The sequence below is a fragment of the Pseudogymnoascus verrucosus genome, assembly GCF_001662655.1.
Source record: "Pseudogymnoascus verrucosus strain UAMH 10579 unplaced genomic scaffold scaffold_1, whole genome shotgun sequence".
Lineage (NCBI taxonomy): Eukaryota > Fungi > Ascomycota > Leotiomycetes > Thelebolales > Thelebolaceae > Pseudogymnoascus > Pseudogymnoascus verrucosus.
In genome coordinates, this window is record NW_017263652.1 from 518036 (window position 1) to 545433 (window position 27398).

General features: G+C 49.4%; 10 protein-coding genes across 10 annotated transcripts; 3 read left to right on the forward strand and 7 right to left on the reverse strand.

The window, feature by feature from the left end:
- Positions 1–1158: 1158 nt before the first annotated feature.
- Positions 1159–4491, forward strand: VE01_00182 (uncharacterized protein; the record flags this gene model as incomplete). Its single annotated transcript, XM_018269714.2, has 7 exons — positions 1159–1432; positions 1493–1945; positions 2074–3271; positions 3361–3453; positions 3520–3713; positions 3816–4271; positions 4341–4491. 7 exons carry the CDS (start codon positions 1159–1161, stop codon positions 4475–4477), a joined length of 2805 nt encoding a protein of 934 aa, XP_018135472.1. The 3' UTR covers positions 4478–4491.
- Positions 4492–6502: 2011 nt separating this feature from the next.
- On the reverse strand, positions 6503–8742 carry VE01_00183 (uncharacterized protein). Its single transcript, XM_018269715.2, has one exon. The coding sequence runs from the start codon at positions 8213–8215 to the stop codon at positions 6647–6649; it is 1569 nt and encodes a 522-aa protein (XP_018135473.1). The 5' UTR covers positions 8216–8742; the 3' UTR covers positions 6503–6646.
- Positions 8743–10442: 1700 nt separating this feature from the next.
- VE01_00184 (uncharacterized protein) lies at positions 10443–10667 on the reverse strand (the record flags this gene model as incomplete). Its single annotated transcript, XM_018269716.1, has 2 exons — positions 10443–10446; positions 10501–10667. The coding sequence occupies 2 exons, from the start codon at positions 10665–10667 to the stop codon at positions 10443–10445; spliced, it is 171 nt and encodes a 56-aa protein (XP_018135466.1).
- Positions 10668–11243: 576 nt separating this feature from the next.
- On the reverse strand, positions 11244–12003 carry VE01_00185 (uncharacterized protein; the record flags this gene model as incomplete). Its single annotated transcript, XM_018269717.1, has 4 exons — positions 11244–11519; positions 11565–11700; positions 11749–11889; positions 11954–12003. 4 exons carry the CDS (start codon positions 12001–12003, stop codon positions 11244–11246), a joined length of 603 nt encoding a protein of 200 aa, XP_018135467.1.
- Positions 12004–13176: 1173 nt separating this feature from the next.
- VE01_00186 (uncharacterized protein) lies at positions 13177–13644 on the forward strand (the record flags this gene model as incomplete). The annotated part of the gene is made up of 3 exons (XM_018269718.1): positions 13177–13365; positions 13469–13520; positions 13559–13644. The coding sequence occupies 3 exons, from the start codon at positions 13177–13179 to the stop codon at positions 13642–13644; spliced, it is 327 nt and encodes a 108-aa protein (XP_018135468.1).
- Positions 13645–14080: 436 nt separating this feature from the next.
- VE01_00187 (uncharacterized protein) lies at positions 14081–16510 on the reverse strand. Its single transcript, XM_018269719.2, has 5 exons — positions 15915–16510; positions 15390–15861; positions 14983–15338; positions 14677–14925; positions 14081–14614 (listed from the first exon to the last, which is right to left on the reverse strand). The coding sequence occupies exons 1-5, from the start codon at positions 16193–16195 to the stop codon at positions 14134–14136; spliced, it is 1839 nt and encodes a 612-aa protein (XP_018135469.1). The 5' UTR covers positions 16196–16510; the 3' UTR covers positions 14081–14133.
- A 332-nt stretch (positions 16511–16842) lies between these two features.
- VE01_00188 (uncharacterized protein) lies at positions 16843–19795 on the reverse strand. Its single transcript, XM_018269720.2, has 2 exons — positions 18558–19795; positions 16843–18504 (listed from the first exon to the last, which is right to left on the reverse strand). The coding sequence occupies exons 1-2, from the start codon at positions 19099–19101 to the stop codon at positions 17420–17422; spliced, it is 1629 nt and encodes a 542-aa protein (XP_018135474.1). The 5' UTR covers positions 19102–19795; the 3' UTR covers positions 16843–17419.
- Positions 19796–20450: 655 nt separating this feature from the next.
- Positions 20451–21872, reverse strand: VE01_00189 (uncharacterized protein). Its single transcript, XM_018269721.2, has 2 exons — positions 21090–21872; positions 20451–21019 (listed from the first exon to the last, which is right to left on the reverse strand). Exons 1-2 carry the CDS (start codon positions 21619–21621, stop codon positions 20688–20690), a joined length of 864 nt encoding a protein of 287 aa, XP_018135475.1. The 5' UTR covers positions 21622–21872; the 3' UTR covers positions 20451–20687.
- Positions 21873–23335: 1463 nt separating this feature from the next.
- Positions 23336–25782, forward strand: VE01_00190 (uncharacterized protein). The gene is made up of 8 exons (XM_018269722.2): positions 23336–23887; positions 23952–24167; positions 24228–24255; positions 24309–24544; positions 24593–24885; positions 24942–25150; positions 25226–25708; positions 25775–25782. The coding sequence occupies exons 1-7, from the start codon at positions 23830–23832 to the stop codon at positions 25395–25397; spliced, it is 1212 nt and encodes a 403-aa protein (XP_018135180.2). The 5' UTR covers positions 23336–23829; the 3' UTR covers positions 25398–25708; positions 25775–25782.
- Positions 25461–27191, reverse strand: VE01_00191 (uncharacterized protein). The gene has a single exon (XM_018269723.2). The coding sequence runs from the start codon at positions 27026–27028 to the stop codon at positions 25631–25633; it is 1398 nt and encodes a 465-aa protein (XP_018135179.1). The 5' UTR covers positions 27029–27191; the 3' UTR covers positions 25461–25630.
- Between the last annotated feature and the right edge of the window lie 207 nt (positions 27192–27398).

The window sequence follows — 27398 nt, forward strand, 5'->3', positions numbered from 1 at the left end:
GTCCGCGCGAAAATGCGGAGTTATTATTAACCTTTTACCTTTCCGAACTTACGCGGGGTACTGTGGGGAACCCTGGTCAATTTAAAGTTGCAGATCTGTCACATGGCTACCCGAACTTACGCGGGGTACTATGGGGAACCCTAGTTAATTTAAAGTTGCAGGTCCCTCACATGCCTACCCAAACTTACGCCAGGTACTATGGGGAACCCTAGTTAATTTGAAGTCGCACGTCCCATGGCTTCCCGAACTTCCGCGGGACCCCGTGGGTAACCTAATCCGCGGAACTTGCTGACCCCTCAGTTACGCATAACTTAGACCCCTATTTATTACTAGCTTCCGCATAACTTGATAACAGACATGGCATGTCATCAAATCGACAGGGGCATTCATCCCTGTGCGAGAAAAAGACGTAAAACTCTATTTCCTTGCGAAGTAGATCCGCGATCGACCAATCCTATCTAGCTTATTTTGCAGCGGACCATCAACACGCCACAATATCACGGCCTGCATATATCAGCCACAGTCTATGCTGATGGGGAAATATGTCCGAGTGCTTAGACATTCTATACACTACACAGTTAGACTAGCGGGAGATGACCCCGCGATTTACGGAATGTCTGAGCTGATACTGACCCTTGCATCACTAGGGCATGACCTTGGTAGAACATTGGGCTTGCAGGTCCCAAACTTCCGACATCACTGTGAGAAATCTCAATTCAACATCGGCAAGCGGCTTCATGCATACTTTGCATGCGTCATTTAATCTCGGTCAGTTCTCCGCATACCTATCTATCATCTTCCCGCCATTATTGATTAGGCCCCACAACTATTTCTTGTTGGCGGCAGCGTGATGACGCCCGGACGGGATGGAGAGACATTACTCAACCCCGCGTAACGGTGGTTATGCGGAGACCGGATAGCTCCATACGATGCACCGTGGACTCAGTGGACGAACTTCAAGGTTGATTCGCCGGAGAACCTCCTTGGATGGAGAAAGCTCTCTTCTGGCCCACTTCCCTTGAAACTACTGTGGGGCTGATTGATGGTGCGTTCCGCGTGATCTGGACGACCATGTCAGTGTATAAGTATTGTCGAGGCCCCGTTGATACAAGGACATCGCTTCACTCTCCCATCACAAGAAAAAAGTATTTAGCTAAGATGCATCTCGCCGGAGTTGCAGTATTCTCTGCACTTGTGCTCGGAGCATTCAGCGAGCATTTGAAGATTCCCTCGGTTGACGCCATCGTCGAGAAAACTTTAGAGCGCGCTGACAACTATGTTCACTTCGAAGGGGCCAATTCCACGGATTCAACGGTCTCAAAGCGACAGGGAGCTTCTTACTGGTACGAGAACATTGCCCATCAAGGAAAATCTGCGTTTGGCCCTGGCGGATATACAGTATACCGAAATGTCAAGAGTTACGGTGCCAAAGGTATGTTATTTCTACTAGCTACAAGAGTCAACAGAAATGCTAATTATGAATATTATGTAGGAGACGGTGTCACGGATGACACTGCAGCTATCAATGCCGCAATTAGTGACGGTGCCCGTTGTGGCAGAGGATGTGGATCGAGCACAACGACACCAGCCGTTGTTTATTTCCCAGCTGGAACCTACCTGATATCTTCTTCTATCATTGATTTGTACTACACGCAGCTCATTGGTAACCCAAACAATGTCCCGGTCTTGAAAGCTACATCTGGATTTTCAGGGTTTGGTTTGATTGATGGAGATCCATACTTCACCCAGGATTTGAACTGGGGCTCCACAACCGTTTTCTTCAGAGAAGTCCGGAACTTTATCCTCGATATGAGAAATATACCCGCATCAGCAGCTGCAACCGGCATACACTGGCCTACCGCACAAGCTACAAGCTTGCGAAACATCGTTTTTCAAATGAGTGCGGCATCTGGAACTCAGCATGTTGGTTTATTTTGTGAAAGTGGTATGTCTGCTCTCTTTGCCCTTTTTTGGCGCTCAACAGTCATAAGAGCCGAAGAAGTTACACGCGCCTATCATCACACAGCATCGGCCATAGCGTTATATAAATTCTTCACTGACTCAATCATGTAGGCTCTGCGGGAATTATCACTGATTTGACATTTAACGGCGGTAAGATTGGTGCGCAAGTCGGCAACCAGCAGTTTACAATGCGTAACCTCGTATTCAACAACTGCGTGACGGCGATTCAGCAAATCTGGAACTGGGGTTGGCTATACCAAGGTCTCAGCATCAACAACTGCCAAATAGGTATTGACATGTCGACTGGTGGCCAAGCATCAGCAGCCGTTGGCTCAGTCACAGTGATTGATAGTACTATTACAAATACCCCGATTGGTATCCTTACAGCTTACGATTCGACTACGGTCCCGGCTACGGCAAACAGCCTCATCATAGAAAACGTCGTTCTCAACAACGTCCCAACTGCAGTCAAGGTTTCCGGTGGTCCAACCGTTCTTGCTGGTGGCTCAACGACGATTGCTGCGTGGGGCGAAGGACACAGATATACTCCTCAAGGCCCTGAGCGATTCCAAGGCTCATTTACACCAAACAACAGACCAGCTTCTCTTGTGAGTGGTGGTAAATACTACGTCCGATCAAAGCCACAGTATGAAACACTTCCCGCGTCCTCATTCGCAAGTGTACGAAGTGCTGGCGCCACCGGAAATGGTAACACGGATGACACAAACGCACTGCAAAACATTATCAATAGCGCCACCTCAGCCGGACACGTCGTCTACTTTGATTCTGGAACTTACAAAGTAACAAAAACGCTTGTGATACCAGCTGGTGCCAAGTTGGTGGGTGAAGGCCTTCCAATTATCCTGTCTAGCGGCAGCTTCTTCAACGACATGAACAACCCTCAGCCGGTTGTAAGAGTAGGTACCCCAGGTGCTACCGGGCAAGTCGAATGGTCCGACATGATTGTCAGCACACAGGGCGCCCAGGCTGGTGCCATACTCATTGAATGGAATCTCGCGACATCCGGAACACCGTCTGGAATGTGGGATGTGCACACCCGCATTGGTGGGTTCGCCGGATCAGACCTCCTTCTCGCCAACTGCCCATCCACTCCTGGAAGCACGAACATCAACACCAATTGCATTGCAGCGTACATGTCGATGCACATCACAGCTTCAGCTTCCGGATTATATATGGAGAATAATTGGTTTTGGGTTGCTGACCACGACCTTGAGCAAGGGGGCACACAGACGACGATCTACGCCGGTCGAGGGGTACTTATTGACAGCGCCGCCGGAACATTCTGGCTGTAAGTTTCAATCTGGAATACTCGTTCTGTTTTATCATCATCAGTATATACCGTTCTATCCCAGCTAACTTCCTATCTTCAAATAACAGTGTCGGCACATCAAGCGAGCACCACACCTTATACCAGTATCAGTTAGCAAACACCAAGAACATCTTCCTAGGCTTTGCCCAGACTGAAACCCCGTAAGTATTTATCAACCCTCTCCTATTATTACTCCAAGCAGAAACCCCGACTAACCAATGCTAAAGATATTATCAACCCAATCCTCCCGCACCAGCGCCATTTAAGGTAGTTGCCTCCCTCAACGATCCTGATTTCGCCGCATCTTGCGCCGGTAAACCCGCGAACTGCGCAGATGCTTGGGCCTTCCGTGTCGTCAACAGTCAAGACATTCTCCTCTACGGTGGTGGGTTTTACTCATTCTTCAACAACTACGTCGGCAGTAAGTCCCTCCTCTCGTGCCCATTCCCCATTTCCTGTATCTCCGTAGCATCTTCCGATAGGCACCGCTCCTACTTCAGATCATTACTAAAACCCCCCCCAGCCTGCTCCGCCCCAGGCGCCCTCGACTGCCAAACCAGCATCGTCAGCCTCGAAGGCAACCTTCGCAACATCAACATGTACACCCTCAACACAGTCGGCTCAACCAACATGCTCACCTCCAACGGCGTCAGCCTCGCCTCTTTTAGCGACAACGTCAACGTCTTTCAAGACACCATCGCCCTGTTCCAGCTCGCCGCCCAAAACGGAGGCCTGCCACCTACTAGTACGGTTGTGCCTAGCACCATGTCCACCGTGACGACCTCGTCGCCAACCTCGACCGCGGGGCCGGGCGGGTGGAAGTTCCTAGGCTGCTACATGGACAACGTCTCCGGTCGCGCCTTGCCCCTCGGTATTCCAGTTCCCGGCGGCTCTGGCGCCATGACCGTCGAGGCGTGCACGGCCGGTTGTCACGCCCAAGGTTACGTATTAGCTGGCCTGGAGTATGCGGGCGAGTGCTGTGAGTAACCACTTCATTTATTCTTTTTCCCTTATTTTGTGAATATTCGCTGATTATGCATGTGGTCAGTTTGTGGAAATGCGCTGCAGAATGGAGGAGCACCGGCGACGGATGGAAACGCGGGGTGTAATATGGCGTGCAATGGCAATAAAGCGCAGATGTGTGGAGGACCAAATCGGTTGGACTTGTATACATACACGGGGTAGTCGTAGGAACCGACTCTATTGCATAGGGTTGGGGTAAGCAAAGAGCGTTCACTGCTAACGCTCACTGCTACTTCGCACCGCATCCCCATCCATAGCCTTAACATATTTATAGCTTACAATTCGTGTACTATAACTATGTAGTTGAAATGGAAGACCCTATTCTATATGATGCTCGTAAATGGCTTATGGCAAACCCATCTGAATCCGTTGCTACCATAAGCTAGATTTTCGAAGTATCAAAATCAACTCTTTGATCATTAATTACTCAACTTAATCACACGCGAGTTAGCTGCAGAGGACATAATAAGCTCCTTATAATTGCTGAGTAGATAACTACGTAATATAAGCAAGGGCTTTGTAAGGCGGTCCTCACGTGCCATCACGTGAGGCGCCACGCCCGAAGGCAGCCCTACGGTGGAGCTGCCATTCGGGTATAGCCCGGTTATTAGGGTTCACGGTATGGGAAGATATATCAGGGGCTGGAGCCTCAGTTGAGGACTCTAGTTAATAGTCGCTGTATTTAGGTAGACCTATTGTTATAATATATAACCTCATCTTCCTGCCTTCTAATCTAGTTCCCTAAACTCCTGTGTAACCCTAGGCCTACGCCGTTATAGGCTTAGAGCTACGAAGCACATGACATTTACTACCGTTTACTGTATTTAGCGGCTAAAACCACTACCTTCCCTTTGGATCTTATCCATATTCTACAGCCATTAGACATTAGGATTTTCTAGCCCTATAAGCATTAGCACTATAAAGCAGTCTATTCTATAATATAGAACCTTAATCTTAAGTATAATATACGCTTGTTTATGAGAGATCTCTCTACGATATAAGAGCAGACTTTTAAAGAGCTTACTATTATTCATGCATTTGAAAAGGTAGGAGTATAGCTTATTAATTATGATAATACATTTATGAAGCTATAGAAATACTTAAAACTAGCTCCTACTTTACCATCTATTATACTAGCCTCTTTTTAGGATTCTAAGGAACAACCATGGCATTAGAACGCCACGCTTCTAGTTCTACTTAGTAGCCCCTCTTAATAGCATTATAATAATTAGGTTATTAGCGTAGAAGTAGTATTAGCTCAAGGACAACTTTAAGAGCTTAACATCTCAATTCTATAAAGCAGGTTAACGACTATAAGAATTGGCGGCATAACAGCTGCAGATGCCTATAAATTAGAAGAGCTCTTACTGTAGATGATGCGCGAGCTTAACACGCCAAAAAGGCAGAGCGAGAAGTAGAGATCTAGGCTTCTAAAAAAGCCTAGATAGCCCGTTAGGCTATTAACTAGGCCCGCAAGCAGATCTATAGAGCAGGAGTTGAAGCCTGGAAGCAAGAACGTCTCTAGAAAAAGAGAGCGGGAGGCGAGGACAGGAAAAGTGAGGGGGTGGGTACTGCCGATGTTTAAATGCTGACGTTCACAGTTGACCAAATTTATCTGTGTATCCTGGCATCTCATTAACAGATGTTATAGTTGCATTAGGTAACCAGGTTTGTAGAAATTTAAAAATTGTGCAGTAATTAGTGATCGTTGGATCCGCCTGTTAGCTTCGTGCGAAGCCCACAGGTAGGTCCGACGATTATCACATTGAATGTTTTTGATAGCATTGACAGCTTTTAGTAAAATGATTATTAACATTGATTCTGCCAGCCAACGTCACATTTAACACCAACGACCGTGAGATCGAATGGAAACCGAATGCTCAATACACCCCATTCTTGCCCTTGACCTTCTAATTCAGTTACTCCTCTTGAATAGGAGTAACTGAATTAGAAGGTCAAGGGCAAGAATGGGGTGTATTGAGCATTCGGTTTCCATTCGATCTCACGGTCGTTTCTCGGCATTGATATTCAAAGTAGGAAGGTCAAGGTTTTAATGAATGGGTGATAAATCAGTCAAAACACATATGAAACGGTATAGTATAAACTGGAACTTGACACTGTCTCCACGGCTACTCTTGTTGCAACTATCAAAACTAAAGGGAAACTTTGTTCTAAATTGATCAAATTGGGTCTGTGTTAAGTGTTTCAAAAGAATTGAAAAAGCTACATATGAGAACTAGAAACAGCTATTAGGAAGTGGAAGTAACCCTGGTGTGTCAATACACTCAGGACAGGCTTCAACTCCATAGGTTAACTCGCAACTGTAAACCATCACGCCTCGATCTCCTTGGTCGCAATTGCCTCTGTACTGTGATTCTCCCCAAACGCCTTATCACCATCGAAAATGAAGGCGACCTCCTCCAGACTCCTCCCCTTGGTCTCTGGAAAGAAGAAATAGACGAGGACTATTTCCACCGCAAGTACGCAGCAGTAAACAATATAGTACTTCCACGAAATTGCCTCCATAGCTACAGGGTTCGCGTAACCGTTAAAAATCAGCACACACGTGGCTGATAACTGCATGATGTTGACACCCTTCGCACGGAGATGCGTAGGGAGGATCTCGCAGACGTACAACCACGGTGGGCCATTCAATCCCATATTGTAGAAGAGGTTGAAGATGAAGATCATGGTTATGACACCGGCTCCGAGAGAGGTGTCTTTGAAAGCGCGCTGCTCGTTGATGGCCGAGAGAATTGTCCAGATGATGAAGGAACACATCATGCCGACGGTAGAGATGAGGAATAGACGACGACGTCCAGCGATTTCTACAAATGACGCGAGTATGACTGAAATACCGAAGCTGTAAACCATGAGGCCACCGTTGATGCGGAGTTGCGCTGGAGCTGAAGTGTATCCGATGGAATCAAGGATGAGATGCAGATAGTAAGAGATAAGACCATTTCCTGAGATCTGCATCATAGCCGGAACGACGATAATAAGGAACAGGCGATGCCTGTTACCCTTCGTCTTCAAGAACTCGCCGTAGCCTGTTCCGGACGAGTTTTGCGATTCCTCGATCTGCAGGGTGATTTCCTTCATCTCGAACTCCACAAGGGGCGAGCTCTCGTCCCCACCGGCGTGGTGCTTTACGAGCACCTTGCGTGCTTCATCATGACGGCCCTTCAGAATCAGATATCGTGGAGACTCAGGAAGAAGATAAACGAAGAGAACTTGGAGAAGAGGCATGAAGCCCTGAAGCAAAGACGGAATTCTCCACGACCATGAATTGCTAGGTCCCATGAAGTACGTTCCATAGGTTACCCAAGCCGCGAGAATTGCACCTAAATACCACAGATTGTTGTAATAAGCCGTTATGACTGCGCGATGTGTCGGGTATGCCAGCTCGCTAATGAGCAAAGGAGACGGTTCCACGGCGATCAAGCCTCCAAATCCAATAATCATTCGTGAGGCGAGGAACATTCCATAGTTCTGCGCTGCAGCCTGGAGAATGGCTCCGATGACGAGAAGCGCTGACCCCAAGAAGATAGGAAAGCGTCTTCCCGTGTGGTCGCACAGCCATGGAACGATCGGGAGGGCGAGGATTTGACCGAAGATGGTTCCATTACCGAGTGAACCAAGGCGAGTGCCTGTCGGGTGGCCGAAATAATCCTGCCATTGGTTCATTGACTGCAACCCGTTAAGCATGGAGCCGTCGTATCCGTTTGTCGTGGATGAGAGGGCGGGCACAACCATGGCGAGATTGAGGAGGAGGAGATGGCGCTGCTTGTACCAAGGCTCGGGGTTCTTGGGGAGTACATCTTGAAGATTCCAGTCTTTGGGAGCAGTCTTGCCCTCCTTGACCTGGGCCGCGCCCTTTTCGTTGATTTCGTCCGACATGTTCTCTGTCTCGCAAGCTTAAACCCTGAGTTGAAGCTGAGGTTGTGAAGTGCCTTCTCAGATCTTGCCAGAGAGTGGGAGAGGAAGATGGATCGCCAGTCTGTTGGTTTACTTCTATAATGTCGGTGGCTCACCCTGGATTATATAGAAATCCAACGTGACATTCGGCAGGAAGACGCTCGGGCAACCAGGGTTGGCACTGATGATCACTCAGTTGCGGCTCTTTCCCCCCCTTATCCCCCGCACCCTACTCCGTAGCTTCCCCGCAGTTGGGAGAATACGTAGGGGAAAAGGTTGTAGTCCGCGACTCCGCGAGGCTCCCTTGCACCCTGTGCAAGGGGATAAATGAACTAAGCCGAAACAACGCAGTGCAATGGCATCACGTACTACACAAACAGGCGAATGCGCCAGCGCAAAACGATGCGTGGTGCGAAAACTGCCACCACTTCTTCTTTCCGCGACTCCGCAGACTATATCATCTCTTTTGCAGCCGGGTTGCAGCGTGGTCCAGCCATGTGGGAATCATAGACACACATCGGGTAGCAATAACCTTGCGCGAGCGCTAACCGAACCGACAAGCCTTGATCAACTACCCCCAATCGGACCTATTCCACTGCATCCCGAAGAAACGGGTCGTATTACATGCATCCCGAAGAAACGGGTCGTATCACATGCATCCCGAAGAAACGGGTTGCCCAAGGTTAGTTCAGGTACTTCATCACTTGCGGGTGCGGAACGGCGGGAAGCAAACTGTGGGTATTAGATCTTGCGCTGTCAGGTCGCTGTCAGGTTAGGACTTGGCTAAAGTTGTAGTTAGATCACTTCCCGGTTCACGTCAGGCAAGGATCTCCGAGAAATTTACAGGCGGAGAGCCCTGAGTTGACCCATGAATTTGTGAACCAGGTTCCGGTCGCGAAGTCGCGAGCGTTAACGGGAATTTGATACCGCGCTTGGACAGTAAATTTGGCTCTAGTATAACGCTACTCTAGACAAGCTGTATTGGCGAACGCGTGCATAAACAAAGCCCTCATTCATTGAGATAGATGAACCAACTAATAATTAAATTCTAAGTTTAGATACATGGTTGCACGTTTACCGAAAGGCACCTTGTCGCCACTACTCGACTCGAGATAGATTGAGATACAGCTAAGCATCTGGGTATGAACAATCATACACACATAGCCGTCGTCCAAGGTGTCGTCAACCAAGGCACTGTTCAGTAGAGACTGCGCTGCCAGGCCAATATCTGAATTTATCAGCTCTTGTAATACAACACCCATGTCAAGGCTAACTAAGGCTTTGGAGCCGCCGCACTAAGTGAGCGCGTCGCGTGGGACCTTTGCAGGGATTATGACTAGAAGCCCCATTGCGACCATAAGGACCGTCTCATACTCCCTGACTGGTACGCTAATTCCATGCGGCGGTCCGCTGAACAGAGCCAGGCGAGGCACGGAGACGCTCCACCAAGCGTGTGCTGGGGTGGGGGAGTGGGGCGAAGGGGCGGCGAAGGGGCAGTCAGAAGTGACATGGGACCCCCAAGGCGTACGGGTCAGTTTGACTATTCGATCAAGGCCCCTGAAAGCGAAAACGAAAAGCCCCGCGGCGTCCAATAACGTAAAAGATCAAAGTATGCTCAAAATTTGAAGTGATGGTACTAGAAGGAACAGCATACAGATCTAAAATCTCCTCAAAAATAATGTCCAAACCACGACGGAGCTAGGAAAGAACTGAATACATTTTCTTGGAACTTCAATTGCTTCACTGCATTTAGTCCGAAGTCTAAATTATTGGCTTAAATAATGCACCACAGGAATAGTATCTACAACTATTCCTGTGGGGCTGACCCCTGGCAAGACAGCCCGCAACTCACAGACCCCACCTCTCAGACCCCAACTCACAGACCCCAACTCAGCCCGCAACCCTTAACCGAGGAGGACTATGTACCCCTCTCTTCTCGCGTGCGGACACATCCGACGTTGTATCTGAAAGGAATGTGACGGCGTCGGAGTCTGAAGGCCAACGATTCAAGTTTTCTACACCGACTGCTCCATTATCCTGGGAGTACTTCTGCATTAATTACATCGTGAATATTCCAAGCGCTCTCACATCTCGAGACGTGAAGAGCCATCGCACCTCAACCGCCTGCTATCCAGACCGTTGCCCACCACAATCACTCAAGCACGCCCCGCACCACAAGCCGCATCATGACTCAGCTACCGCCTCACCACTAACTCATCCCTTGTACGCGCGGGCTGTCGGAAGCACCATTCCCTCCGGAATGTTACGCGCGACGCGGGGTCGTCCGTGCGCGAGCCCTTGGGCCGTGCCACGCCTTGCGCTTTTTGTCGAAGACCTCGTCCATCTCCTGGAGCATCTTGCCCTTGGTCTCGGGCGCCGCGAGGTAGATGTGCGTTAGGGCAAGGAAGTTGAAGGGGCCGAAGAGCATGTACATTCATTTACCAGTATCGGCGGCACGGCGAAGGAGAGAATGCAGTTCTAGAACTAGTTAGTGGCTGTTGAGAGTGAGACGGCCTTAGCGAGGACTTTGGATGGGAAGATCTCCGCGGGGTAGCACCAGGATTCAGAGCCCCAGGTTGTGGCGAAGGTCGCGACGACGAGGTAGCTGCAGACTATGATGGCTGCGGAGGCGGCTTTGTTGTTTTTGACGATCCAGGTGACATTAGAGTTGGGAACGGCAGACTCCTGACCATAGACGGCCTACAGCGCACCAGTGACGAAGAAGAATATCATCATGAAAAGAGAGCCGATCAGGAGCGATAGTCGCCGATCCCATCCGTCGATGTAGATGATGGCAGGAAGAGTAAGAAGTAGGTTGATCACGTATTAGATCGACGCGGTGAGCATGGGCGAGCCAATGTCCGCCGCCTCCACGACTTAAATGATATAGTACATCATGATGTTGACGCCGCCTAGTTGGGACCACATCTAGATACTCATTCTGAGGAGCATGCGCTTCACCATGCGGGCGCAGCAAGCGTGCGCATGCTACTCGTGGCCTCCTCGCGCTCTAAACGCAGCGCCCCCTGAATTCCTGGTAGTCAGCCAGCACTTTCGGATGGTCCATGTCGCCATCGGCGTGTAGGTCGGCAAGCACCTGGATGGCCTCATCCCACATGTCCTTGCTCGCCAGCCAGCGCGTGCTGCGTGGCAGGAAGAACAAGCCCACGAAGAAGAGAACGACGGGGAACATCTGGATGCCCCACGGAAGGCGGAAGGCCAACTCAGGCTGGTTGTGGTCGTTGGGCCCGCCGCCGACAAAGGACTCACTGTATTGGATGAAATACTGGATCAAAATACCCTATGTGATAACCCACTGCTAGAGGGCAACAATGCGGCCACGGATCTCCTTTGGTGCTATTTTGAACTGATAGACGGGAACGATGGTAGAGGCGATGCCAATGAAGATTCCTGAGATGGTGCGGCCAACGACAAGCATGGGAATGCCATTGCAGACGCATTGGATGCTGGTTCTTAGTTACCTAGGACGGAGTGGACGTGGAGGGGGAGCATACATGGATCCGATGATCCAGATAATACAGGAGAATTGGATGGCAGATCGCCGGGAGTAACGATCTGCTATGAAGGATGATATGAGAGCAAAGACGAATCCAAAGGGCATGGACGCTGTGATAGCTCCTTGGACCGACGAGACCCTTCCATTCTATCAGCACAGCCCTTGTCCTCCAAAACATCTTCCTCTCGCTAGGCTACACATACGGATTATCAAAGTATCTTTTGTAGACAGCTGTCCCGATGACACCGGACATAGAGGAGATATCGAAGCCGGAGAGTCCTCCGCCTTCGCATTGAAGTGGTCAGCACAATTTCACCGGCGACAGAATTAGTGCTTAACACAGAGCAAACAAAATCAACCGCAGAGAGCAGACTCACCGATGGCGGCGAAGTCGCAGATGGCATAGGCATTGGTTCCCTGGTACGTGCTGCCGACAGCGCCGCGTCACGCAATGTATAAACAGACCTCGACGTCAGCCCGGGAAGTCGATGCGACAAGAATATCGAAGAAAGTTGAAATAATGACGACTGCAAAAGATGACAACAACAACAATTGATACGGATCTTATGGCGCATGGAGGGGACGCAGGGGAGTTGTAGTCGACTAAGTGGACAGGAGGCAAGAGCAGGGCCTTATATGCATGGTGCCTGCCATAGTCCTCTCATATGGATATCCTGGTCGAATTCATGGAGAAGTACCTCCAAGAAACCCGGAGAACCTTCGAAAAGCTTATACTATCGGAAATGATAACCTACAATCTTTTATGGACGTTGAGATTAGGACGATCATACAAGATTAATGGAAGAGAAATCAATAACCTTATACGGACGGCGGCTGCTCTGACGGAACATAAGGGGGTGGCTTTAGCGGAACTGCATATCGAGACAGTCTATGGGCTTAATACGATGGTCCAGACTATTTATCCCGAGTAGGGCACAAGCAGAGTACATATCAACCCCTTCAAATGGAGAGCGATGGAATGGTGGTTTGACTCTACTATGAAGCTCCTGACATGACTCTCCTACCTCCTACACTGAAGGAAACCAAAAACAACCTCAATGCTTCGTTAAACTCCTTCAAGTCACATCCACAGTCACAGCAGCACCCACGATAAGTTTCGGTTTTCTCGTTCGCTACCGCTTGGCACGACCACTTTCGTTCATGCCACATCGTCGCATTTTAATCATCTAGGCTAAGGGGGGTTTGTGGAGGAATTGCGTATATAAAGCTGGACTGCTTCTGCTTAAATGTACTCCAAGTCGGCAAAGTGATAAAAGTCCAAAGCAGACTCTAATATCCACACCATCCTCAGCTAGTCCGCGTCCATCTACGCGCAATCCACGTCGCCAAAGTGAGAAAATTCCAGGCTAGACACCAACCTCCACACCACCTCCACAATTAGTACAGTCCAACACCCAGCGCCAATATGAGACTGCTCTACCTCGCAACCCTAGCGACTCTGCTCGCTCAATCCATCTTCGCAGCCCCAGCTCCAGCCCCAGCGCTCTACGGCCGCCCTATCGAAGCAAGAACCCTCAACATCCTCGAAACAACCACCAAACACCGCCTCTCCATCCCCATCATCGATGGGACAAACCCCAAATACAAATATGCCGTATAACCCACCATCCAAACCATGGAAGTCTATTTTCTCTGCCCCCAGCTTCCTCCCGGCCAACAATATCTACAAGTTCTCGACGCAGGCTAATAAAGTGTAGTTCTACAGCATCGTCGAAACCTTCCACGATGTCTCGGGATGGGATATTAAGGGTACGATTCATCAGATGTGCGTTGCTATGACGAATCAGGGGATATTTTGGATAAGGCGGGAAAGACAGCGGCTGTTAATAATGTAGAGATGGAAGGGTCGTGCGGGGGAGGGAACTGGGAGTGAGTGTGGGGAGAGGGGAGGGCGAGAATAGGGGTGTAATGGGATAAAGTTTATACCTTACCAAGGAACCTATCTTTCAAATAAGGGTAGATAGTAGAACGGAAGTGGAGCGGTGTTTTCGTTTCATTGGTTATGGTATGGGTTACTTTTTGTCTTACTATAAATTTATAATTTACAGTAAGAGTATAGTTATAATTTAAAAAATGGTATTCTATGCGACGGCAAGCACAGCGCAGTTTTCAGCTTCCTGGCTCGCCTCGGTTTTGCGCCTCTACTTTGGGTTTAGCGGTGTCCAGTTCTACTATAGTTTAATGTATGCTAAGTTTAGTATAAGGCTGTAATAGTGTTAATTATAAAGCTGTCAATCTTAAATAAGCCTTCTTTAGGAAATGTAATTATTATTTTAAATTAAGACTTTTCATAGTCTAAAGAGATGCTACTAGAGATGGCATTTAGATTTGCCTCCTAAGGCCTCGAAGTTTCTAGGTCATGTTACCTATTCTTTAAGATCTCTGGCGCCACAACCTCGATTAGTCTTTCCAAGATAAATAACATATCTAAGACTTGCATAGATTCATCCTTCCAAAAGCTTAGCATGTCCACCACCTTGAGAATCGCCTCCTCCCATCCCTCTGGCAATGTCGGCACAAGTTCTGGACACCTCGCAGCCGCCAGCAGGACAAGCGCACTCCTTGTGCATGACCGCAGCATAAGCCATGTTCCGTGGTGCCGGTGGTAAAAACCCTCTTCATTGATCTGCACGCGCTGCACACAAACTAGTAACCCCTTGCGAACGAAGAGCTCCGTAGAGCTGCCGCACTGACGCCTATGCACGGTGTCAACGATAGCTTGCCAGTACATCATCTCCTTGCAGTCGAGGAGATGGCCGTGGAGGATAAAGCAAAGGGCTGCGTATTTCTTGTGCTCAGGATTCACGGTCTCGATAGAGAGTGCTGTGGGGAGAGATTGGAGCCTGTAGAATGATAAAGGGGTGAGTTGGAGTGCAGCAAATGTAGAGGTGTGGAGGAAGCTTACCAGCTGTCAGCCTGGCTTTCGAAGTCGAGAATGGCATTGTTGTTAGAGTCGGAATCAATGGATGAATAGTAGCAGTAGACGTAATTTAAAATCCGATTACCCAGTCTCCGCAGTGCAATTTCAGCAAGGTAAAAGTACCATACTACTTCGTCTTGAGACTTTAATCCTTCGGGGGGGGTAGGAAAGAGGGCAGGGTAGGTTAGGTCCCATACTCTATTCTCGAACATATTAAGCTCTCGTCGAAGCTCTCTATTGCAGATGTTATTAGCCGACATTGCACTTTTGAGTTGTAATCAATGCTCTTACAGTTCAGACTTAAAGCATGTCCAATAAATGGTCTGCTCTAGTCGGGAATTGTCGTCGGTTCGAGCGTTAGGTATGGCGAGATTAGAGGAGAAGGTTTGACAACATGCAAGAGCCTGAACGAATATCTTCCAGGCCTCAATTGGTCTCAAGGTCGCCATTAGATAGACGCCAGCAAGAAAAAAGCATTGCGCTTCGATGACTCCGCTCCCACATAACAGCAAACCCATTCTATTCTGAGCAGCAACGAAGAAAGACTCTGCTTGACGGAACTCGGTTGACTGGCGAAAGCCATAAGACATCATTCTGGGCGACTTCTCGTACGGATTCGCAATAGAACCAAGAGCATATATTAAAAGCTAACCATGTGAGTTCAATTGCCCGGCTGAAATAATTGGTGGTTTAGTTACCATGAGACAAGACTGTGCATCCCGCCTAAGCCCGTTGAGGCTTGTTGCTAACATATACTCTCTCACTATCGTTTCTTCTAGAATGGGATTAAAAATGTGCACATTGTCCAAGAATTTCTGCAACAGCTGCCGAGCAGTATGGAGTCCGAAATCTGCTGGGATGGGCAAAATTGGTAGAGTCGCATGGCTCTTGTCTGATCGAAGGAGAGATCTCAAATTCGGCCGCTCAGTGAAATCTAGATCCACAAAGACCGACCAGCTAAGAACTGTTTCTATGTGGATGTAAGATGGTCTCCAATCCGCAGGCCTCTCCAACGACAAAGGCTGCGCAGCTATTGGGGTTGACAATGAGAGGAAGCCTTGACCTTGACTTGCATCCTGGTCTAGAACTATAGAAGTAGTGCTTTTGGCCCGCAGAAGCTCGTCCAGATCATCCAGCCGCTGGAGGATGGCCAGGCTTGCCAGATCAAAGCTGTACCCGGAGTCAAAATAGGTACCCCGTAAGATTCAATCGTAAATACATACGTGGAGCGATCATTTTCCTGATAGTTACACTCTGTCCCCAAGCTCGCACACTTACTGCACGCCGGCCTCGAATTATCACACTTGGTTCTTTTAATGCGGCAAATAGTGCAGGCCTGTATAGCGCGTTTCCGGGGATACGCGTGCTGGCGCTTTCCCGGCTTCTTTGCAACCACAGCAGTAGCAGAGGCGGTGGGGCTGCTGACGTGTTGAGAGTCGGATAGACTCCCATTGACCGAGGATTTCCCTGCATTGTTTAGGTAGACAATATATTCCATCTCCATAGTTTCGGTTTCGGTTTTGGTATCGGTATCGGTATGTGACAGTTAGCGCAAGCGCTGCGTGTCGCTATCCGATATACTGCGGACCTGTGGTATTAATGCAGAACAGTATTGCCAATAATTTCAACGTGGCTGGCTGTCCATGGGAGAGTGCATGGGAGAGCTGTCTTAGATATACTTCGCGGAGTCGCGGAGAAAACAGTGATGGTACTTCACAGGGCCACTGTGGCATATTTTACGGGATCCTTTTTGCGCCACACCTCGAACACAGACCCCTATTTGGGTAAGATCTAAAGTAGGTTTCTAACCTTAGCAAAGACTCCACAGTATGGGGTTCCAGGTTTCCCCAGGTTTAATCTCGCTTCGCAGTAACGTCTTACCTGTGCCGTTCCGGTTACCGCTAGCCCTAAGAAGTGCTATTGCTTCAAGCTTTTCTCACTGCGGAGTCTCGGGGGTTGGAAAATTTCTCAGCCCGCATCTGTGGGTGACCTTAGTGGTGGCCAAAGTGGGTGGCCTTTTCATGCGGGGAAGCTCTCTGCCCGTCCATAACTAGCTGTTTCAGGAACTCAGGAAACAGCTTTGGGGACTTAATTTATGTGGCCTGGGAACAAACTCCCTTATTCCGTTCTTTATGTAGCCGCGATTACTGTCTAATATTTACTTTTATAAATCTATTACATGAATCCAGCATGAGCAACCATCGTCGTGATTCTTGTCTATGAATCAAGCATTAACGTCATGTCATATCTGGCATGTGTAACTGGCATTGTAGCTGTTTTCAGTAACGTTATAAAGAATAGCTTGACGGCATCGGCATCAGTAGTAGCCATAGTACCCTAGAATAACTACAAACAAGTAGGTTCGCGCTCAGAAACCTCACAGGGCAACAGTCCAAGTGCAGCAGTCCCAGTGCCACCCCAGACCCAAGATCCAATACCCTAGACCCAATAGCATATACCCCATACCCCATCGCTAAATCCACAATCCAAAAAGTCTAAAATCGCTCCGTCTAAACGCCTGGTGTATCTCTGTATCCCCTCGCAAAAAAAATATCCAAGGGTGTCCTGTCCCACATCTAAAGTTCCGATCCGAGTTCCTATTATATACCCATGCAGTTGAAGCTGCCGCGGGTGGCGCGGCTGTTGTATTCCGCAGCGCAGAGACGGCCTTCCCCGCCTCTGTATTCACGAGCAAAAGTAAGCGTTGAGCTAGCCCCCATCTATCTCCTCACAAATCAAAGAACCAATCGTCATCCCCCACCTTCAAACCCTGCATACTCTCCGTCCTCGCCCCCCCCTCCTTCGTCACCTCCTCTTGCGGGCGCTCCGCCATATCCCGCTCCCGATACCTCTCCAAATCCTCGCCCTCAAGGATCTGAGGGTTAAAACTAAACGCGCCGCGCGGGATAAACGACGAGAGGAAGACCATACACGCAATAACCGTAAACTGCACCCCCCCAACATGGAAGACGGCAGAATGCACGTCTCCGTTGTTTGCGGCTGAGACGCGGTCGACGTACGAACCCAGGATGGGCGAGGCAATGCTGTAGGTGATGATGTATGTGGAGTACAGGAAAGCCATGACAGTGACCAGCGCGCCGACGTCTTTACGTTCGTGTTCCTGCCCGTGAAGCAAAGCTTGCACGTAAGCGGATAGGGAGATATCGCCCGCGGCCCAGCCAAAGGACATGGGCATCATCGTGGCGGCGACGACCCAGGCCTGGCTGACGTTGTTGTAGGAGGGGTGCCAGAAGGCGAGGTACCAGATGATGAGGAGGCCGAGGGCGTCGAAGCGGAGCCAGGGCATGGGAGTCGTTACTAGGTTTGTGAAGAGGAAGACGAATAGCGCGCCGGTAAGCTCGCCGAAATTCGATCCGCCGACCATTATCTGCGCCCATGCCGAGTTGCCCATGTACCGCTGCGCGACGATGGGCGCGATGTTGTTCTCGAGGTAGCGGTGCGCGTAGAGGGCGAGGGAGTAGGAGGGGAGTAGCCAGATGAACTTGCGAGAGGTGAAGAGGATGCGCCCGCCGTTGTAGATGGAGGCGAAGAAGAGCTGTGTGGATTGCGCGAGTAGGGATAGGTAGGAGGGCGAGAGGGCGTTGCGCTGTCTAGGTAGCGTGATGGGGTGCTCGGCCGTGGAGACGAACCACCAGATCATGGCGGCGGCAGCGAAGCAGAAGGGGGAGACGATGATGGCCATGTTGTTGCCGAGGTTAGGGATGAGGAGGAGCGCGGTGATGAAGGCGCCAGCGGTGCCGGTGGTTTCATAGAAGATGTGCACGATGGCGTCAAGGCGGCGAAGTTTTTGAACTGGGAGGGAGATTAGTTGGGGAGTAGAGGGGGGAGTGAAGAAGCGGGCTAACCGTCGGAGCGGACAATGTCCCGTGGGATGACGCGGCGGATGAGCTCGACCATGCCGTAGACGATGCCCGTGACGGCGTAGACTGGGATCATGCCATCGGTGTTATACTTCCCATAATAGGAGAAGTCAGTTAGGCTGGCACCTGCGGGTTTGAAGGTGCCCCCTGTCGCAGCATCGACGATGAGGATGAGGGTGGTGAATAAGGCGAATACGAGCATTGCGACGGAGAGGACAATACGAGTCTCCCAGCGCTTAACGAGGGGCGCGACGAGAATGGCGCCGAACGCCTGGGCTGCCTGGTTGACGCCTTGGAGCAGGCCGATGCGGCCGAAGGTGATGGGGGCATAGCCGCCTATACGGGCGGCGTAGTCGTAGCGGTTGGTGGCGAGAGAGATGAAGGAGCCAACGAAGACCTCGAGGCCGAACTTGTACACCATGATGCCGGCGATGTAGATCATCATGTTCTCCTTTTCTCTCTTGGAGAAGAGGTGCCAAGTGGCGAAGACGTTACCGCTCTTGGGGTCCAGAACGCGGGCGGGATACATGGTTGCGGTGGTGGGATGGATGGATGCCGGTGGCCGGAAGGCGATGACGATGGGAGACGTGAAGGATGAGGAAGATGGAAGTGCGGTCACTCGCTCACTGCCTAGGCTTCTCTATCTCACGACGAGAGGGCGATGGTGATGCTGAACGTCGACAGCCATGACCATAGATCATCGACGGTGGACCCGGCGAGACGGGCCTTATATGTAATGTAGGGAGACTAGCAAGCAGCGACGGCGTGCGCTCCCCGGGACATGGCGCATGTAGGGCGAAAAGAAAAGAAAGCGATGAAAGAGGGGCGTCTCATGTTTGAGCTCCATTCATACAGTCGACACGGTGGTCGAGATGGCGAGTACCTATGTATCTTCTGCACCTAAGTCTCTGCAGCAGGTACTTGCCTTACTGCAGCTACGGCGGAAGGTACGATGGGAGGCCATTCGCGACGGCGCGCGGGTGAGGTGGGTTGGCTTTGGACATTGTGTGGTGGGTGCTGATTTCGCAAGGTGAACGACTGACATTAACGGTGGTGGATGGGCAGGGACACCAGGTTGAGGGTTGAGTGACGCGGGAGGACCAAGGGTTGTTCGACGAACTAGGGCTCGGCGGCCCAGTAGATTCAGCGGAAGGGGGAACGTGGGATGTTGACGACCATCGACGATGTCAGCGACGATCAACGACGTAACGACGCGGGCGGGCTAGAGCTTGGATAAGGAGCTCGCCGGGTCGGAGGGTGGATGGGGTGGGCGGGCCAAGTCGGCGATCCGGATCGATGCGGATCAACCACCCCACGTTCCGTGCCCCTGAAACCCACGTGGTTGAGGTTCGACGATTGCTTGGCACACGAACTTGCGCCTTCATTCAAGGGGTCCATGTCAACGGTCTTGGATGGTCTTGGATGGTCTTGGATGGTCGTGGATGGCCCTGGATGGCACGCTGTTGCTATACGATGGTGCGGTTTAGTGCGGGCTGCGATGGAAAGTCCCCGGAGGTAGCGCCGTAGGCTCGTCCTGGGGTTTTTTGCTCCTGGATTTATGACTGCTTCGAGCTGAAAGCCTTCAGCCGAATGGATGATCTTAGAGTACATAAAAAATTGTGTTGAAGAGCAGCAACAGATCTTATCGAACAATTCATGTGTCTAGGGCTGTAGAAAAACTGCGATTGAATCTGTTCAAGTACTTGCTGGTCACAATTGGTGGACACGCATGCCTCGGCAGTTGTAATAGAAAGCAAACCCGGTTTTAAGCACTGAATGAATGTATATGTAGTTAAGAATATAGTAGTGGAGTTTTTACATGAATATATATTCTGGTCATGACTTGCGCCTAAGACTTGTAGGCTCAACGTGGCCAAGTTGGCATTAAAAAAGTTGTATTTATTCTCGACTATCCCTCTCATTAACCTTTGTACTAACCCTATAATATATTCTACCCTACCCTAAGACTCAATCATAATTATTCTAGCGTACAGACTCCACTCCGTTCTTTGTGTAGATCATCAACTGCCTAGCCAGGCCCCATCAATCCCATAAGTAGTAAACCCGTCGGGACTTATTACCTCGCCGTATGAAATAAAGGCAAGTTCCAATTTCTTAACATTCCTCCACAGGACTAACCAGCGCATCCTTTTCGTATTTCAACCGCTGTTCCTTCCCCATCTTGTAAAAAATCCACGCCCCCCAGAGTTGGGCCGCCGAGAAAAGTATATGCAGAATCGGCGTCGCGATTTTGAGCGATAGCGTCCATTTCTCCCAAAGGCTTCCAAACAACCACATGACAACCACTGTTTCGACTGTGGTTCCGACGAGCTCGAGGGCCATGGTCATGTATAGGATTCGGGATAGCAGAAGGTGGTTGGAGTTGTGGATGCGGTAGATGATCATAGCGATATGAGGCCAGAGTTCGGCGAATACGTCAAAGGCTCCTGTAATAACGATGTTAGACATTTGCGTATTATGATGTTCGAAGAATGACAGGGCAGGGATGTGACGTACCCCAGACGAAACAAATGAGAAACTCGAACACCGCATCGCTTTCATGATCGAAATTGATACTCATCGCCACAGCTGCCTGCGCAATAACAATCGCGCCAACATGATGGGCGCAACTGATCGGAGAGACCTTGTCACGGTAGAAGAGCTCGAAGATATACATGGCGGTGAAGATCTGAGAAGAGACGACCATGACATCTCCGAGGGTCGTTGACGACCCCTTGGCGAAATGCGTGTGCGGTGTTGCATGGCCGGTGAAAATCGCGAGTAAGGGGTAGGCCGTTATAAAGAGGAGGACGATTTTGGTGCCTGCGGCAACGTGGTGGTTAACGAAGCTGCGACGTTGGCCGTCGGTGAGAGACTGGAGGAGTTTGGGTGAGTAGGCTTTGGGGATGATGACAAGGTCGAGGAGGTAGAGGCGGATGATGGCGATGACACAAGCGGTTATTGTTAGGATGAGGCCTGAGAAAGGTGCAATGGTGGAGATGAGTTGATTGATGATCTCGCTGAAATGAAAGGCGCCGTGGTGGTGCATATTTAGAGAGCGGTACGGCCAGAAGGCCTGAGTTATGAGAGGAAAAGAGAGGAGCGATCGGGGTCATGAGTTGCTGATGCCTAGAGTCCTCGTATTACCTATAATCAGGAAGTTTCTGCGCTTCAGCATAAATGGAAGGTAGCAGAGGCATGTGCAACGAAAAGACAATAAGAAATAAACCAAAGAAAGTCGAAAGGAATGTGTTCCCAAGAAAGATGGGAAGAACTTAAAGCGAAAAATCCAGGTAGAAGTCGAGCGGCACCCCATCGTAGTATATGGGTATATACATATATAGTATAGTACAGTATAGGTAGGTCCTGGGGCGGCTATACGAAAGAAAAGCCTCATCTCCACAAACGTGGGTCCAGCCTCGTCCGTCGGGCACCTTTCGAGTGTGGAGGTGAAGCGCTGCCCCAATAACTGACGGCAGGAAGGTTTCCAACTTGATCAGCCGCACCACTGTATTCGAGGCTTCATCAGCCGTTAGACCTCCATGAAAATTACATTGAAGGAGGAACCCCCCCACCCCCCCCCAAAAAAAAAGGAGATATATGCACAATAGGCACAATAGCAAACGGGGAGTACACTACTGTAATTCCAAACGTTTTGACGTTGAGAGGGGGAGAAAAAAACGATAGCCAGATTGCTGCCACTAACGTGCGCTGCGCCCTGGCACCCTTAGCGTCTCACACGACTCACTCAACATCGGACATCCCTGTAGTCTGGAATAGTCAGCCCGTGTTTGGTCCGTAGTCGGCAATTGTCAGCCCGTGTTTGGGGATATATTTTTGTCGCACACTCTACTCGCACACTCTACTCGCTGGACTGTGATGGTGAAATAAGAAATCCAAACGAGCAAAGAGGGAATCCGACTTTACAACCAACTATGACTGTCTTGCAAGAATTCGCGATCTTCAAACTTTTGTTCAAGCTTTTAGCCAAGCTTTCTGATCACTTTCTGGGGTAGCACACACTAGAACGTACTATGCTAGTTATGTACTAGTTCGTATCTTGTGTGGATGAAAGGGTCCTAGAGTACGCGGCCCCCAGGAACCAGCAGCGTATACTACCTATTAGGGAGATATTTTCGTCCACCCGAGATCCTACGTATCAAGGGTGGCCCACCGATACGAGAATTCATTCACAGCAATTATGAGTGGTTGAAGTTAAATTGACAGAGACGCAGTCGGGAAAAGCTGAGTTCAAGAATTGGACAAGGCAGATAGAATGAGATTTGGAGAGAAGCAAGCGAGGTCATTCCCGTTAGACGCCGACCTTGCGGAGGAACAGGTCGAGGACAGACAACCCATTCCCTTTTTCAATAGGATTGTAGCGTGTTGTGCTAGGCCTGCGTACAGACCGCTCCCCGTGATTGATGCTAGATGAGACGGCCGTGGATAGGATGACTGTGCCTGTGTCTGTGCCTGTCCCTAAGGCTGCACAGCCGAGATCCTGCTGACTGTTCGGCGAACCTTGTCACAGCCGTACATTACATTACGTACAGTACAGTTTGTAAGGTATCGCAGATCTCATGGTACGTGCGTAATTTGAGCGATTTAGCAAGGGGACTGTCACGATCTTAGCGCGAAACAATTACGAATATGGCAACGCTTCGGAATTGCCAAGCCCCTATTCGGGCCCCTAATGCTTAATTCATAGGACACGTTCTTGGCGTGCAGTAACAGTTTGACGTTCTGTACCCGTTTGAACTAATCCTTGGAATGCAGAATCACGATCTAATAGCTGACTCATGAGCTACGGCATCGCGTTCCGTCTAAGAACTTGATGATGATGATCGAGAACCGCTCTCTTGCTAGTGTAATATGAGGAAATTTCCGATGGGTTCCTCCGATATCCGATAAGTTAAATTGAGCGTGGCTGTGCTAAAATGTCATTGTCCAGGGATCTCTGGTTGGCTAGGTGTCGAATCGGCTTGTGATGCAAATAATACGTGGCAGCCACTGAAACCTTTGCGTCTACGCGCGCGCTCAATTTCGAAACATTCTGGCCCCCTGAAAATGTGACAGGGCGCCAAGCCAATCGCAGATGCATCTTAGATCTTGGAACACATGGAGAACTGCAGCATCACGGACACCTAGATCAGAATCTTGTATGATCAGAGTCTTATATAAAACTATAAGGACATCATAGTAGAAATGTTCGTGCAGATATGTCGTGCAATCATCAATTTACTTCCTTTTTCTATCCATGATATTGCATTGCACGATGCTTCCTGGCATATTCCCAGCATTGGCCTTGATATTGGGCAAGTTCTTTCCTATCAAGTCGGACGGCCTAGATAACAACTCGCCGCTAATTGAAATGTACAGCCCTGTCCACCACTCCCGTTCGATCAGATACTCCTGCAGCCTCAACAGTGTATATTGAAGAAACCCAAACGACCTTCTCCATCAACCTCCCAGACAATTCCACCGATGTATACTTTTACTTCTCATCTCCTGCTTATTCCTGGGTCGCCATTGGGGCTGGCTCTGATATGGCTGGGTCCTTGATGATGATAATGTACTCTGCTTCGGGCAATCAACGTAAGTTAAATACTCGATCTCCGTTGCTATTATGAGTCCTTTATAACGAGCTTTCTATAGATGTTACAATCAGTCCGCGTATTGCAACGTGAGGCACTCCAGATACTCTATAGACAAGCGGTCATTAATAACAATTCACAGAGGCAATTCTGAGCCGACATTTACAACGGATGTTCAAGTCGAGGTTCTTGACGGGTCTTCCATCCAAAATGATTTTTTCGTCATGAATGCGTTGTGCCGTGGCTGCCGATCATGGAATGGGGGTTCCCTTAACCTCAGCACGACTGCACAGCCATTCATATATGCTGTCGGGCCGAATGGTGTTCCAATATCATCAGACTCACAGACTGCCGGGCTACGCCGACACGATTCATTTGGTAGATTCTCCACGCAGGCCCGTTAAGCTATAGCTAACGTAGAGTCAGGTCACTTCACAATGAATATGGTCCAAGCAACTGGCCCTGGCGGAGTTCCACTGGCCTCAAACATCACAAATGGCGCTACACTTCTTGGATCGCTAGTGAAAGACGGGGACAAGGCATCTAAAGCTCACGGCTTTCTGATGGCCCTCGTGGCATTGGTGATAATTCCTTTCGATGTGATAATTATTGGACTTTTCAAGTGGCCACTGCTGCATGCCTTCACCGGAAGCTTTGTACTATTCCTTGTCCTTACTGCAATGGGCCTAGGAATTTATGTGAGCACAGAGTATAATAGGGTACGTAGACTTCTTTGAGTCTATGCATAATACTACTGACTAGAACGCGTCAACAGTCTAACCATTTCGACTCTGCTCACCAAGTCATCGGATTCCTATCCGTCGGAGGGCTCCTCGTCCTTGCTTCGATTGGAATTTATCTCCGCCGCATGCAGAAAACAGCAGATAAGTCAGACCAGGCAGGGCCGAAGAACTCTAAGTTCACCTCTATTCATACTTGGGGGGCAAGGTGCATTTGGCTCCTGCTTATCATTAACAACGGCCTGTGAGTATAAAAGGGCTCCTAAAAACCAAAACTTTCGGATATTGCGTATACTAATCAACCGTTTGTTCATCCTAGTGGAATGCAATTTGCTGGCACGGACCGTATTATTGTTATCGTATACAGCCTACTCGCCGTCGCGATGGCCCTTCCGATGCTTTTAATTTATTTCTGCATCTTCCGGCGGTCTAGAAAGAGGAAAGAAGAGGAGTACAATGCCAATGGCGGTTTCCAACTATCTGATTTATGAGGTCACTCTAAAACATGATGGGATATGTTTGGCTCCCGCGTTCAAGAAACATTATTTCTGCTTTGGATCATAAAGAGTATTCTCATTTGGAACTATATTCAATTATATAAACTTAATCGCCCACGGCCCTTGCAAATCTCACGATGATGCCGCCCATTTATTACAAATAATACACTCCGAGTGAGACCTCAAATCTTCAATGTGGGCCTGCCACCCATAAAAGATTACATTTCTCAGCACTTCTCTAAAGTCGTCGTCTCTGAAGTTCCAGCTTGCGAGACGCACAAATAAGATCCAAGAATTTCTAGGAGGTAACGTTGTCGGTATTGGAAATGTATTGGTCCTACCTCGCTGACACATGTCTGCGCGATTTTTAGAATATGAGGAATATATGAATTATCGGCCGTTAAAAGAAGCTCTGAATTGATTGTAATCTCTTCATTTGGAATACCAAAAAGCTCTGAGAGGTGCGTATCATCGAGGAGGCGAACACAGAAGTCCTCGAAGAGGTCGTTCATTATGATGAACTCGATGACGGAGGTGATCGACTGCGAATCTGAGACGAGTTTGTGGAGAGGCTCAGAAGGCGTTTCCTTCAGTATTCGTTGAACTGCTATGATGGATTCCAATTCTCTGAGTAGGGAGATTTTGCTTAATCCCAGCGTTCGTTGTTGAACCAACGGACGCTCGTAGGCTATCTTCTTTCGCCAGATATAGTTGCAGGAGATGGATGATATGATTACCGGAATCAAAATCACATAGCCCCACCACATGGTCGCGGAAATAAGCGATGCCGCTCCTGCAGCGATGCCAGTCACCCCAACCATCGCAGTGTACATCTGGACGGTGAAGATGCGACGCTTCAGCAGGGCAGCCGCCATGTCCATATCTAGCGCCGTCGCTCCAGCAATGCCATGCTGACGGGCTTTCATCCAGACATAGCAAGACCATGACCCATTGAACAAGGCATAGAGCGCCAGGGGAACGTTTCCGATGTATCCAGACATGAGATTGCTAGCATGCCACACACGACGATTTGCACCGCCGATCGCCAGGAATGTTCCAATGCCAATTATGATGCCTCCGACCCCCATGCAAACGTCCAAGCCAACGCGACTGATCGATTCCGTTCCTATTTCGCGAAAGCTGACGTTCAACCGTGCATCTAAACCCTGTATGATTTGCCCATCTTCAAGGTCGTGTGTTTTCTGCCTTTGTAGATCGCGTCGTTCTTCTCGGAGGTGAACCAGATTGCACCAGCCCAGCTTGGCATCTTTGAAGGCGAAATAGGAGAGGAAGAGCGCCAAGGTACCGCCAACCGCCATTAGTGCCACGACGAAATGCGGTACCGGAATGTCGTTCCATACATTCGCGGCGAAGTCTCCAGCGTTGCCTAGCTCAAGAAATGCCACGCCTACGAGTAGACTGTTCTTGAGCTTTGATTGCTTTGCGGGAACATAATGGGCCTTGCGTCGAGTGAATGTGACGCTATCCGACGCCAGCGCGAGCCTAGACAACCCGAGATCGCTTTCTAGATATGTCTTTTCTGTCTTTTCTGTCTTTTCTGTCTTTTCCGTCTTTTCCAGCGTGCTTTTTGTCGATACGTTGATTGAGTCGTCTTCCGACTCCATTATTCTAATTGTATTGTGTGGGGATCGGCTTGACGCGACTTAATGGAGGTATTTCACCTGGCGGATTCGATGGTGGATTCAGGGGACCCCAATAACGTGGGAATTCGAAGTTGGAGAAAGGAAAGACCACCCTCAGACCAAAAACAGACGGTGGCGTCAAGAGGGCGGTCGTGAAGAAGGAGGAAAGAATTAAGAACGCTGACAGATTCGGCATTGGCGGGGAATTGCGCGGCCTCTAAAAATAGATGCGGCTGAAAACGACTCCAGGGATTCTGTTGGAATAAATATTGTATAACTAGTCATAATAGTACTAGTTCGTCCAAATGCCAGCTAAACTTTACGAGAGTGCTACGGTCCGTACGAAGCCTTC

Coding starts and splice junctions, on each gene's coding strand:
- VE01_00183 (XM_018269715.2), bottom strand. CDS start 8,215: ATGTCGGACGAAATCAACGAAAAGGGCGCGGCCCAGGTCAAGGAGGGC.
- VE01_00188 (XM_018269720.2), bottom strand. CDS start 19,101: ATGTATCCCGCCCGCGTTCTGGACCCCAAGAGCGGTAACGTCTTCGCC. Junction 18,505..18,557: donor GGACATTGTCCGCTCCGACG/GTTAGCCCGCTT, acceptor TCTCCCTCCCAG/TTCAAAAACTTCGCCGCCTT.
- VE01_00187 (XM_018269719.2), bottom strand. CDS start 16,195: ATGGAGATGGAATATATTGTCTACCTAAACAATGCAGGGAAATCCTCG. Junction 15,862..15,914: donor CAGGAAAATGATCGCTCCAC/GTATGTATTTAC, acceptor CTCCGGGTACAG/CTTTGATCTGGCAAGCCTGG. Junction 14,615..14,676: donor GAAAGCCAGGCTGACAGCTG/GTAAGCTTCCTC, acceptor ATCATTCTACAG/GCTCCAATCTCTCCCCACAG.
- VE01_00190 (XM_018269722.2), top strand. CDS start 23,830: ATGATATTGCATTGCACGATGCTTCCTGGCATATTCCCAGCATTGGCC. Junction 24,256..24,308: donor ATCAGTCCGCGTATTGCAAC/GTGAGGCACTCC, acceptor AACAATTCACAG/AGGCAATTCTGAGCCGACAT. Junction 24,886..24,941: donor TGAGCACAGAGTATAATAGG/GTACGTAGACTT, acceptor ACGCGTCAACAG/TCTAACCATTTCGACTCTGC.
- VE01_00191 (XM_018269723.2), bottom strand. CDS start 27,028: ATGGAGTCGGAAGACGACTCAATCAACGTATCGACAAAAAGCACGCTG.
- VE01_00189 (XM_018269721.2), bottom strand. CDS start 21,621: ATGCACCACCACGGCGCCTTTCATTTCAGCGAGATCATCAATCAACTC. Junction 21,020..21,089: donor TCTCATTTGTTTCGTCTGGG/GTACGTCACATC, acceptor TCGTTATTACAG/GAGCCTTTGACGTATTCGCC.